Source organism: Oncorhynchus mykiss, chromosome 29 (assembly GCF_057628025.1).
Source record: "Oncorhynchus mykiss isolate SJ-2025 chromosome 29, ASM5762802v1, whole genome shotgun sequence".
In the NCBI taxonomy this organism is placed as follows: Eukaryota; Metazoa; Chordata; class Actinopteri; order Salmoniformes; family Salmonidae; genus Oncorhynchus; species Oncorhynchus mykiss.
In genome coordinates this window covers 2,935,001-2,948,990 of record NC_143050.1, presented here as the reverse complement: position 1 = coordinate 2,948,990, position 13,990 = coordinate 2,935,001, and the positions used below count along the sequence as shown (strand labels likewise).

Sequence of the window (13,990 nt, the reverse complement as noted above, 5' to 3'; positions counted from 1 at the left end):
TCTCTCCTTCTCTCTCTCTCTCTCCTTCTCTCCTTCTCTCCTTCTCTCTCTCTCTCTCTCCTTCTCTCCTTCTCTCCTTCTCTCTCTCCTTCTCTCTCTCTCACTCCTTCTCTCCTTCTCTCTCTCTCTCTCTCCTTCTCTCCTTCTCTCTCTCTCACTCCTTCTCTCCTTCTCTCTCTCTCTCTCCTTCTCTCCTTCTCTCTCTCTCACTTCTTCTCTCCTTCTCTCTCTCTCTCCTTCTCTCCTTCTCTCTCTCTCACTCCTTCCTTCCTTCCCCCTGTCTCCTTCCACTTGAGGGGATGAGATAATTGCTGAACATTTCCCACTCTCTCACTCCTTCCTTCCCCTGTCTCCTTCTCTCCACTTCCTCTCCCGTTATTCGTCAGTCCTCCCTTGGGAGATTCCCCGCTCGCACAGAAACATTCTGTTGGCTCAGATTTATTATCTTCTCTTCTCTTCTCCCCTTGTGAGTAATAACAGTCTGTGGTCGGGGTTCTCAGTGTCGTTAGTCATCTCAACCTGCTGTAAAGGCGCCCTGAGTTTTAAAGAGATTCCATTTTAAACTTCCCAGATTCACTGAGCAGTGGAGGAAAAGGGAAGACTAACTTGTATGTACCTTGAATGTAACTGATATGTACCTTGAATGTAACTTGTATGTAACTGATATGTACCTTGAATGTAACTTGTATGTAACCCGATATTCTCTTTGTTCTTCTTCATTGCAGACTGAATCAGGGACAGCAGTGGTGACAGACTTCCAAACAAAATGTTATCAGAATGTTCTACCCAGTGATGTCATCAGAACCCTTTACCCAGTGATGTCATCAGAACCCTCTACCCAGTGATGTCATCAGAACCCTCTACCCAGTGATGTCGTCAGAACCCTTTACCCAGTGATGTCGTCAGAACCCTCTACCCAGTGATGTCGTCAGAACCCTCTACCCAGTGATGTCATCAGAACCCTTTACCCAGTGATGTTGTCAGAACCCTCTACCCAGTGATGTCGTCAGAACCCTCTACCCAGTGATGTCGTCAGAACCCTCTACCCAGTGATGTCATCAGAACCCTCTACCCAGTGATGTCGTCAAAACCCTCTACCCAGTGATGTCATCAGAACCCTCTACCCAGTGATGTCATCAGAACCCTCTACCCAGTGATGTCGTCAGAACCCTCTACCCAGTGATGTCGTCAGAACCCTCTACCCAGTGATGTCATCAGAACCCTCTACCCAGTGATGTCGTCAGAACCCTCTAACCAGTGATGTCGTCAGAACCCTCTACCCAGTGATGTCGTCAGAACCCTCTACCCAGTGATGTCGTCAGAACCCTCTACCCAGTGATGTCGTCAAAACCCTCTACCCAGTGATGTCGTCAAAACCTTCTACCCAGTGATGTCATCAGAACCCTCTACCCAGTGATGTCGTCAGAACCCTCTACCCAGTGATGTCATCAGAACCCTCTACCCAGTGATGTCGTCAGAACCCTCTACCCAGTGATGTCGTCAGAACCCTCTACCCAGTGATGTCATCAGAACCCTGTAACCAGTGAGCTCAAGGTCAAACCAAGGTCACAGGTGGAAAGGGGCAGTGAAAAAAGGAAGGATGTGAGATGAGATTTAATTCTCTTGTTCCCTGGCTACAACAAAGACCCAGAAAGCACCTATAGAGAGAGAGAAAGAGAGAGAGAGAGACAGAAGGAGGAGAGAGCGAAAGAAGAAGAGTGAGAGAAAGAGGGAGAAGAGAGAGACAAAAACAATAGAAGGAAAGAGAAAGAGAGAGAGAGAGAAGGAGGAGAACACACAAATCCATTAATGGCAGCAGAACCCGAGAGGTGTCTTTGAGATTGCCTGAAGGACCCTTCCTCCACTATGAGTGTCCCAGCTGGTCTCCAGAGTCTGTCTGTCAGCGGACGAGACATAAAAAACAACAACAACAAATCTCATGTCCTGTTTCACCCTCTGACTGGAGATGCTAACGCTAACCAGCTAGTGCTAATTGGGGAGACCCCCGATGACCAGGCCTCCAGCCCGCTACCCCCCCTGGTGGCCCAGAGCGAAGCCCAGGACAAGCTTCTTATCTGGGGCAGGGAGGAGCGATGTCTGGACCATGACATCCAGGAGTTGGAACTGCTAGAGTGTCACGGGATACACACCTTCCATGGAGATGGAGGTGAAGGGGGGGATGGAAAGAGATTAGGAGAAATGGAGGAGGATGATGAAGGAGAGGATTCTAAAAGAGGAGCAGACGAAGGACTGTTGTCGATCTCTTCCAGCTCCACGGCCAGCTGTGTTTCTGTTCACGGGAACGATAACGATAGCAATGGGAGGGACAGAGGGATGGATAGACAAGAAGAGGTAGCGGGAGAGAGAGAGGTGCTCTGTCAGGACCTCAACTACAGCGTCCCTCGATCAGGTAAAGAGACGGGAGGAGGAGGAGGAGGAGGAGGAGGAGGAGGAGAGCAGAACAGCGTGGGTGACAGAGGGAGTCTCTGTGTGTCTGCCGTTTCCACCCTGAGTAGCAGTCTGGACCCTAATGGACATCCATTGACCTCTAACCCCAATCCCACTACCTCAGCCAAGAGAAGGGCTCCCCCTGTTGGCCTGAACTCCACAGCAGCACCACACTCTCAGGACACTCCTAACCTGGGAGAACTACAGTACCCGAGGTCACCTGACCAAGAAGTACATCATCAGCACCAGGAAACATCTAACCTGGAAGTAGAACTGTCGAGGGGTCAAAGTGCGACAGAGGAGGGGTCTAAACTGGATGTTACCACTCAAAGACAGGACGTGAGGTGTTACCAGGGAAACAGCATCTTGTCCTCCTCAGATGGAGGGATAGGACAGAGGAAGAAGGGGGTAGGAGCTCCTCCTCCTCGCAGGCAACAGCTCGTCCGACCTCTCTGTCAGTTGGAACCAGGAAGAGGGAGGAGCTTAGCTGAACCAATCACAAGACGCCGCTCCTCGACCTCTCCCTCCCTGTCTCCAGATGCGGGTCGTAAGGTCGTGGACCCAGGTCACCACGGGGTCGACGGCAGGCAAACACAAGAGACCCTAGAGGTCAAGAGTTCAATGGTCAACTGTAGCAGTTACTCCCACCTTCACTCCCACCCCCATTACCAGCCCAGCTCCAGTCCCGGAGCTCCCCAGCCCAGCCAGGCCAGCCAGTCTGCCCAGAGAGAGGCTCGTTCCCTGGATAGACGTCGGAGTAGCGCAGAACGTACCTCCAGCCTGGAGAGGAGACATCAGGACCAGTCTCAGCTCAGATACCGTAGAACTAACCGCTGTGGGGCTACTGTCACCTCTCAACCACGCTCACACACACCCCCTCGCTCCCCACTCGGAACCCCACAGGGGTCACCACGGAGACAAGATCAACAGCAACAACAGCTGATGTCCCCTTCGAGGATCATTACAGGTTCAGCTCGGTATCCCCAGGGCTATGGTAGCAGTGGACTTAGACCACCTCTCAAATCTAACCTCGCTTCTACAGGGATACCCATACCTCCTCTACACCACCAGGCCCCTAACCCCAGCCCCAGCCCCCCCAAGCCCAAAGGAGTGCGGCCCAAAATCATCACCTATATCCGGAAGGGTCCACAACTCAAACCCCAGGCTTCAGACGGGCCTTACCAGGTCTCCTCCTTGCCCTCCAGGCTCTCTGCCTATACACATACACACTCCCCTGCCACAAACATGCCTCAGAAGCACTCCTCTAGCCCCAAAACGCACACCAACACACACTCCCGCGGCATAGCGTCCAGAAACACACCCGTCCTGAGTGCCTCCAACCTCCTCTACGACAAATACAGACAAGAGATGCAGAAAAACCGTCTGTTCAACTCTGGTATGATGGGAACAGGGATCCGTGGGTACACACACACTGTCCCCCCGACACACACACAGTCTGGCTCTCACACACACACCCACACACACACTGGAGCCCACACTCACAGCCACACAGCCCCTCCGAAGCTGGGCAGCAAGGCTGAGAGCTTCTATGGACCACTGGTGGACAAGTACCAACCAGCAGAGGTAAGGAGGAAGAGAGGGAGGCAGAGAGGGAGGCAGAGAGGGAGGCAGAGAGGGAGGGAGGGAGGAAGACAGGGAGACAAAGAGAAAAGGATTGTTGTATTGTATTGTGGGTGTGGAGAATGGGATGGTACAGGTATTTGCCTGTAGAGAGGGAGAGATGGGTGCAGAGGATATCTGCCTGGGTGGAGAGTGAGGGTGGAGAGAGGGAGAAAGGGAGAGAGTGAGATGGTCCGGGCCTAAACCACACAACAACATTACACACTATGGAACACAAAGCATTTACTATCTCATCCTGGAATATACAAGGTCAGAGGTCATCTGCCTTTGGCCTAAAGATCAGGAACCCGGACTTCATCAAAGAAATCGGAAATACATATCTTACAGATATACAGACATTGTCATCCTACAAGAAACATGGTATAGAGGAGATGGACCCACTGGTTGTCCTCTGGGTTACAGAGAGCTGGTAGTCCCATCCACCACACTACCAGGTGGGTGGTATAGAGGAGATGGACCCACTGGTTGTCCTCTAGGTTACAGAGAGCTGGTAGTCCCATCCACCACACTACCAGGTGGGTGGTATAGAGGAGACAGACCCACTGGTTGTCCTCTGGGTTACAGAGAGCTGGTAGTCCCATCCACCACACTACCAGGTGGGTGGTATAGAGGAGATGGACCCACTGGTTGTCCTCTGGGTTACAGAGAGCTGGGAGTCCCATCCAACAAACTACCAGGTGGGTGGTATAGAGGAGATGGACCCACTGGTTGTCCTCTGGGTTACAGAGAGCTGGGAGTCCCATCCACCACACTACCAGGTGGGTGGTATAGAGGAGATGGACCCACTGGTTGTCCTCTGGGTTACAGAGAGCTGGTAGTCCCATCCACCACACTACCAGGTGTTAAACATGGTATAGACGAGATGGACCCACTGGTTGTCCTCTGGGTTACAGAGAGCTGGTAGTCCCATCCACCACACTACCAGGTGTTAAACATGGTATAGACGAGATGGACCCACTGGTTGTCCTCTGGGTTACAGAGAGCTGGTAGTCCCATCCACCACACTACCAGGTGGGTGGTATAGAGGAGATGGACCCACTGGTTGTCCTCTAAGTTACAGAGAGCTGGGAGTCCCAGCCACCAAACTACCAGGTGTGAAACAGGGTATAGAGGAGATGGACCCACTGGTTGCCCTCTGGGTTACAGAGAGCTGGGAGTCCCATCCACCAAACTACCAGGTGGGTGGTATAGAGGAGATGGACCCACTGGTTGTCCTCTAGGTTACAGAGAGCTGGGAGTCCCAGCCACCAAACTACCAGGTGTGAAACAGGGTATAGAGGAGATGGACCCACTGGTTGCCCTCTAGGTTACAGAGAGCTGGTAGTCCCATCCACCACACTACCAGGTGGGTGGTATAGAGGATATGGATCCACTGGTTGCCCTCTAGGTTACAGAGAGCTGGTAGTCCCATCCACCACACTACCAGGTGGGTGGTATAGAGGAGATGGACCCACTGGTTGTCCTCTGGGTTACAGAGAGCTGGGAGTCCCATCCACCAAACTACCAGGTGTGAAACATGGTATAGAGGAGATGGACCCACTGGTTGCCCTCTAGGTTACAGAGAGCTGGTAGCCCCATCCACCACACTACCAGGTGGGTGGTATAGAGGAGACAGACCCACTGGTTACCCTCTAGGTTACAGAGAGCTGGTAGTCCCATCCACCACACTACCAGGTGGGTGGTATAGAGGAGATGGACCCACTGGTTACCCTCTAGGTTACAGAGAGCTGGTAGTCCCATCCACCACACTACCAGGTGGGTGGTATAGAGGAGATGGACCCACTGGTTGTCCTCTGGGTTACAGAGAGCTGGTAGTCCCATCCACCAAACTACCAGGTGTGAAACAGGGTATAGAGGATATGGACCCACTGGTTGCCCTCCAGGTTACAGAGAGCTGGTAGTCCCATCCACCACACTACCAGGTGTGAAACATGGTATAGAGGAGATGGACCCACTGGTTACCCTCTGGGTTACAGAGAGCTGGTAGTCCCATCCACCACACTACCAGGTGTTAAACATGGTATACAGGATATGGACCCACTGGTTGTCCTCTGGGTTACAGAGAGCTGGTAGTCCCATCCACCACACTACCAGGTGGGTGGTATAGAGGAGATGGACCCACTGGTTGTCCTCTAGGTTACAGAGAGCTGGTAGTCCCATCCACCACACTACCAGGTGGGTGGTATAGAGGAGATGGACCCACTGGTTGTCCTCTAGGTTACAGTGAGCTGGTAGTCCCATCCACCAAACTACCAGGTGTGAAACAGGGTATAGAGGATATGGACCCACTGGTTGCCCTCTAGGTTACAGAGAGCTGGTAGTCCCATCCACCACACTACCAGGTGGGTGGTATAGAGGAGACGGACCCACTGGTTGCCCTCTAGGTTACAGAGAGCTGGTAGTCCCATCCACCAAACTACTAGGTGTGAAACAGGGTATAGAGGATATGGACCCACTGGTTGCCCTCTGGGTTACAGAGAGCTGGTAGTCCCATCCACCACACTACCAGGTGTGAAACAGGGTATAGAGGGAACAGACCCAGTAGTTGTCCTCTAGGTTACAGAGAGCTGGTAGTCCCATCCACCACACTACCAGGTGGGTGGTATAGAGGAGATGGACCCACTGGTTGTCCTCTAGGTTACAGAGAGCTGGTAGTCCCATCCACCACACTACCAGGTGGGTGGTATAGAGGAGATGGACCTACTGGTTGTCCTCTAGGTTACAGAGAGCTGGTAGTCCCATCCACCACACTACCAGGTGGGTGGTATAGAGGAGATGGACCCACTGGTTGTCCTCTAGGTTACAGAGAGCTGGTAGTCCCATCCACCACACTACCAGGTGGGTGGTATAGAGGAGATGGACCCACTGGTTGTCCTCTGGGTTACAGAGAGCTGGTAGTCCCATCCACCACACTACCAGGTGGGTGGTATAGAGGATATGGATCCACTGGTTGCCCTCTAGGTTACAGAGAGCTGGTAGTCCCATCCACCACACTACCAGGTGGGTGGTATAGAGGATATGGATCCACTGGTTGCCCTCTAGGTTACAGAGAGCTGGTAGTCCCATCCACCACACTACCAGGTGGGTGGTATAGAGGAGATGGACCCACGGGTTTGTCCTCTGGGTTACAGAGAGCTGGTAGTCCCATCCACCAAACTACCAGGTGTGAAACAGGTAAGGGGCTCATCTTGTATGCTAATTTGGTATAGAGCAGACCTAACACACTCTATTAAATTAGTCAAAACAGGAACATTTTACATCTGGCTAGAAATTAATAAGGAAATTATCTCAACAGATGCTACCTATATTCCCCCATTTATTCATTATTATTATTTTATTTAACCCTTTATTTAACTAGGCAAGTCAGTTAATTAAAGAACAAAATCGTATTTACAATGACGGCCTACCAAAAGGCAAAAGGCTTCCTGTGGGGACCTGGGGTTATAAATAAATAAATACATACAATATAAATATAAATATAGGACAAAACACATCACGACAAGAGAGACACCACAACACTACATAAAGAGAGACCTAGGACAACAACACAGCATGGCAGCAACACATGACAACACAGCATGGTAGCAGCACAACATGACAACAACATGGTAACAACACAACATGGTAGCAGCACAAAACAGGGTACAAACATTATTGGTCACAGACAACAGCACAAAGAGAAAGAAGGTCGAGACAACAATACATCACGCAAAGCAGCCACAACTGTCAGTAAGAGTGTCCATGATTGAGTCTTAGAATCCCCATACTTTAACGATGACAGCTTTTCCATCCTAGAGGGGGAGATCAATCATTTCCAGGCCCAGGGACATGTACTAGTCTGTGGCGACCTAAATACCACAGCTGGACATGAACCTGACACCCTCAGCACACAGGAGGACAAACAACATTCCCTCCCAAATATGCCCCCCTAGACACAACTATGACAAAACAACCAACAGAAACGGGTCACAACTCCTGCAGCTCTGTCGCACGCTGGGTCTGTACATAGTCAACGGTAGGCTTCGAGGGGACTCCTATGGTAGGTACACCTATAGCTCATCTCTTGGCAGTAGTACTGTAGACTACTTTATCACTGACCTCAACCCAGAGTCTCTCAGAGCGTTCACAGTCAGTCCACTGACACACGTCAAAGCCAAAGGAACTGCACAATATTAAGAAATGCTATAGATGGAAGTACTGTAGAAATCCACCAAAAAAATCACTTAGGCAACAACAAATTCAATCCCTTCGTAACAACCTCCTGGACAAAACGTTTCATTGTAAGAGTGAAGGTGTAAACTTGGCAGTAGAAAACCTAAACAGTATATTTTAAATAAATACTTAACACATTGGAAATAATTAAAATAAAGAATTAACATAAAAACAGAGCAAACTAGAATGCTATTTGGCCCTAAACAGAGAGTAACACAGCGGCAGAATACCTGACCACTGTGACTGACTCAAACTTAAGGAAAGCTTTGACTATGTACAGACTCAGTGAGCATAGACTTGCTATTGAGAAAGGCCGCCGTAGGCAGACCTGGCTCTCAAGAGAAGACAGGCTATGTGCTCACTGCCCACAAAATGAGGTGGAAACTGAGCTGCACTTCCTAACCTCCTGCCCAATGTATGACCATATTAGAGACACATTTTTTTTAAATTATAAAACATATTTTTGCTTTGTCATTATGGGGTATTGAGTGTAGTTTTATGTGTGAAAAAAAAAACAATTTAATCAAGTTTAGAATAAGGCTGTAATGTAACATAATGTGGAAAAAGTCAAGGGGTTCGAATACTTTCAGAATGCATTGTAATTGATGGAGATGGGGGAGCTAGTGGGTCTGGACAGGGTGAAGTGGTTGATGGAGATGGGGGTGTGAGCTTGTTAGAGGGGATGGGAGTGTCCAATGTTAGAGGGGATGGGAGTGTCCAATGTTAGAGGTGATGGGAGTGTCCAATGTTAGAGGGGATGGGCGTGTCCAATGTTAGAGGGGATGGGCGTGTCCAATGAGCCACAGCCTTGGAGTGGCAGCATTCCTCCAGTACCCCCCCCAACAGGACACATTCTTATTGGACAAGCACACCTGATTCAACTTGTCCAGTGTGACTGAGAAAAATATTTAGAACTTTGCATTTGGTTTAATGGTCTGCAGAGCTCTTTAGAACGTTTTGTAATCTGCCAACCCTCCCACTGCGATATGTTCTTTTTGAAATTATTTCTCTTGTCACACTGGACAGGGATGATGTAGTTGATGTTTGTATGTCTATGTTTTGTATTGTCTATAAAAAATAAAATAAAATTGTAAATAAAAGAAAGAAAGAATGCAGTGCACATCTTTTAACCAGAGCCCATATATGGAATGGTTTTAGAAGCACTGATTACCAATGCGCCTTTGTGTTTCTGTTGTGATAAAGAATTGATGAAGAAATATAGAACACCCTAACCCTTAAAACAGCCTTTGTCCTTGTGGGGGCCTGGGAGATGACCCCACCAGGGAGAATCTTCCTTGTTTTACCATCATTGTGGGGATATCTGGTACCCATGAGGGGAGTAACACAAGCCTCCACCCACACACACACACTAAAATACAAAAAAACGTGGAATGTAATTTTCTGACGTTTGGATGAAACTTAACTTGGAAAAAAATAAAATAATTGCTCTCTACTCTTCATAGCAGTTCGATGTAGTTTAACATTTCCTGAAGTTGTCTGCAATATGTTAATCTACAGTGCCAGTCAAAAGCACACCTACTTATTCCAGGGTTTTTCTTTATTTTATACTATCTTCTACATTATAGAATACTAGTGAAGAAATCAAATTGATGTACTAACCAAAATCATCATGAATCATGTAGTAACCAAAAAAAGTGTTAAACAAATCAAAATCTTCAAAGTAGCTTTGCCTCGATGACAGCTTTATGTTTATAGACTAATGAGTACCTGTATATGATTGTGGGACAGGAGCACCAAGTCATCTGTCAACTGCGGTTTAATAATCTCCCCATAATCTCTTGTGGACAGACGCGCGTAACATAAATGGTAGTAGCATGTGTCAACAGACTGTGGGATGCAACAACTAAAGAGGAACTTTGTTCTGGTACACTGCATGGCTTGTCTGTCCACTGTATTCCAGTTTGTGCCAAGTCTTCATAAGCGACAATAAGAAACTACAGTGGAGACAGGGGACAACCTTGTCGGGTTCCACTGCATGATTCGTCATCCTGTTGTTTTGGGTCGTATTTTTCTGTGTTGAGAAGAGATTGGAACCAGGAACGAAAAGCTCTCTTTGAAAATGACGATGGGCCAAATGTGCCCCTCAACTCAAAAAGATGCTAAAACCTGCAAAATTGTGATTTGTCCAAAGTACCGGAACTACTGCTGCTCGTTATCTCCCATTGTATCATGACAGATCTACAGTACCATAGTCTGTCCACAAGAGATTATATTGTTACAGATTTTGTGCACAACATTTTTTTTTTTGGGGGGGGGGGTGTAATTAAATAAACACACTTACACAAAAAACACTTTTCTTTTTATTTCATTTAAAAAATATATTTTATTTTATTTTGAATGTTATTTGAAAACACTAGCATATGTTCTGGGAATGTTCCCGGTTTGCTGGGAGTGCACTAAATAGGGAGTAGGCCATTTGGCACTCATGCTAAAAGGTCTCCTCCACAGGAGCCCTATGCATAATTTAACATCCTCTTCAGAGGTTTCTGAAATGAACATTTACTGTGGTTTACTGTATCCTAACTCACCACAACTGGAAATGGCTTAACTTCCATTTCATTCTCACTTTTCAGATGAGTAGAAATGCGGGCAGCCTTGGTCGCGAGGACCCCTCAGGTCCCAGGATGGCAACCCAGGCGGCTCAAGCCGGCGGCACTGGCAGTCTGCTCCGCTCTGGCATAGGGCTGCGCCCGCAACTGGGTCTGGGAGCTGTTGCACGGGCAACCCCGGGGTCTGTCGTTTTCACAGCAACCAAGAACCAGATGATGGTTCAGGGTCAGAGGACAGCATTGGGATTCATTCAACCAGTGCAGCCCGTCAGCCCAGCGACCAATCAGAATGGACAGGACAACACAGGTGAGAGGAGAAACGATTAAGCTTACAGTGTTAGAGTTTGCAAAGAACATGTTACTTAGTAACAATTTCAGTTCCAACGATTTCAATGAACATTCCAAAAAATGTTACAGTGAAACATCAAACAACACATTTTAGCGGCAATAATCACATTTTAAATTACTTTGCTAGTCGTACTAAAGGTAACTGCCAAAATAAAGGAAACGCCAACATAAAGTGTCTCAATAGGTTGTTGGCCACCGCGAGAACGGCTTTAATGATCCTCGGCATAGATTCTAGAAGTGTCTGGAACTCTATTGGAGGAGTGCGACACCATTCTTCCACCATCGAAATTCAACCATTTTGTGTTTTGTTTATGGTGGTGCAAAACGCTGTCTCAGGCGCCGCTCCAGAACCTCCCATAAGAGTTCAGTTGGGTTGAGATCTGGTGACTGAGACGGCCATATGGTGAAACATCAGCAAGTTGAGCAGTCTTCATCACTGAAGCCCCTGCCAAACGTGCCCCAACAATCACTCCTCTTTCAAAACCACTGAGATCTCTTCTTCTAGCCACGGTAGACTATATAATGGGCAACCGGGCCTGGCCAGCATATTTATACATGACCCTAAAGCATGATGGGATGTTAATTCCATCGCTGCTTTTAATATTCTTATTTACTCAAGTGTTTCCATTCTTTTGGCCGTTACCTGTATCTTTGTCAATTCTAAACTAAATTATAGCACAGCCATGGTAGCCAATAATGGGCAACTGGGCCTGGCCAGTGTTGTGACGTGACTATCATTAATGTGATGACTGCTATTTATCAAATTATTACCACCTACGTTCAATTATTACTTGATTAAATTAATCATGTAACAATTAACTCATTAGGAATTTGGGGCACCACGGGAACAGTTGTTTACCGAGTTACTGTCTCCCGACTTAAACTCTAGAGATTATCTAAATATCGCATTACATCAATAACAGTCAATTATTAATTATTACCTCATCAGTCTCATTCTGAACATTGCATAATTATTGGATATCTGCATGAACCTGAAGTGATGAGTCAGCAATAAACAAATTGGCTTAATTATTTATTTACTAACTAACTAAATCCTCACACACAGAATTCGCAAACACACACAGGATATGGTATTGATTACATACATAATACAATGAAAACAGGTCCCTAGTGGACTAACAAAAGCATGACCGTTTGGTTACGCAATGGAAAGGGAGGGCCTACTAAGAGAGGGAGAGACAAAGAGTCAATGCAATATATATTTACGCGTAGATGTCTTTCTCTCGCCTCTCTGTTGAAACCACTCGATCCATCTATGTGGTTCGATGTAAGTCTCTGGTTGTCCACCAGAGGGTACAATGTCTTTCTTAGTTGTAGGCTTCTTTTGTTCTGGAGTGTTCGTTAGCATAGATACTTCAGATGTACTACGCGGTGTTCAGATGGGATCTATCTTGCCTCTCGTCTTTGGTCAAATGTTCTAGACTACTTTACATGCACAGCTGCACACGGTGCATGTTTTGGTCTGGTTTACAAAGTTTCTCACCATTTCAACGTGTGGACCACGGCCTCACGTTCTCTGTTCTCCATGGTTGGTTATTCAGCTAGGACCACTTTACACGTCGACAGCAACCCGGCATGTTTTGGTCTAATGTAAATTTCGTTAGCAAGTCCTTTTAAACACTCTGGCATTAGGGGCATTCCATCATGCCAACACAGTGTCTGTGCTCATGTGGGCATGGTTACTGACTGGGCCCAAGTTTATATGAAAAGCCAATATCTCATTTAGAAGGCTAAAATCACATTTTTATCTTTTCAGAAATATTGTCATACTTAATCATATATTTTATACAACATTTAGATGCAAACCTGACAACTAGAATGTATACACCCTCAGAGATACAGTTATTTTATACCATCCTTAATGACGTCACAAAATAACACACTTTGACATGATTGTTCTTTAAAATCCCCACCAACCATTTCCCCACATTCTTTATGTTAGAAATATTGTTTCATTATCCACTTTTGGATGTTGGAGTTTTGGCGGCAAAGTCTCTCTGTGTAACAAAGGATTGTCAGCCTTCCATTTCTGCAGAGCCAATGGGAGAGTTTCCGCAAGGTATTTAAGTCATAAAACAGGCACACTCCCCCCTATCCTCTCCTGTGGGAGGAGGAACCAGGAACCACATGATAGGGACCAGGAACCACATGATGGGGACCAGGAACCACATGATGGGGACCAGGAACCACATGATGGGGACCAGGAACCCTGGTGGAGAAGCACCTGCATACTTAATACTTAACTTATGCATACACCTGCATAAATCCCTAATTTACTCAAGTGTTTCCTTTATTTCGGTATTTACCTGTACATGTAATAGAAAGCTCACATGGCAAAATGACTATTGTTTGTTTAGACCCCAAACAGACACTATCTTCTCAGACTGTTAGCTAACGTTAGCTGCACCACTGTACGTTAGCTGCAATACCTTCTCAGACTGTTAGCTAATGTTAGCGAACTACTGTACGTTAGCTGCAATACCTTCTCAGACTGTTAGCTAACGTTAGCTGCACTACTGTACGTTAGCAAACTACTGTATTTTAGCTGCACTACCTTCTCAGACTGTTAGCTAACGTTAGCGAACTACTGTACGTTAACTGCACTACCTTTTCAGACTGTGAGCTAACGTTAGCAAACTACTGTACGTTAGCAAACTACTGTATGTTAGCTGCACTACCTTCTCAGACTGTTAGCTAATGTTAGCGAACTACTGTACGTTAACTGCACTACCTTTTCAGACTGTGAGCTA

The 13,990-nt window shown here is 47.1% G+C and overlaps 1 protein-coding gene across 1 annotated transcript in view; it reads left to right on the top strand.

Moving 5' to 3' along the window:
* Positions 1–13,990, top strand: part of mtus2a (microtubule associated tumor suppressor candidate 2a) — a 146,983-nt gene that overhangs the window by 29,957 nt on the left and 103,036 nt on the right. The window contains exons 2-3 of the mRNA XM_036967473.2: positions 726–4,032; positions 10,896–11,178. Coding sequence (XP_036823368.2) covers positions 1,867–4,032; positions 10,896–11,178 — 2,449 coding nt within the window. The 5' untranslated portion in view covers positions 726–1,866. The remainder of the gene's footprint in view (positions 1–725; positions 4,033–10,895; positions 11,179–13,990) is intronic.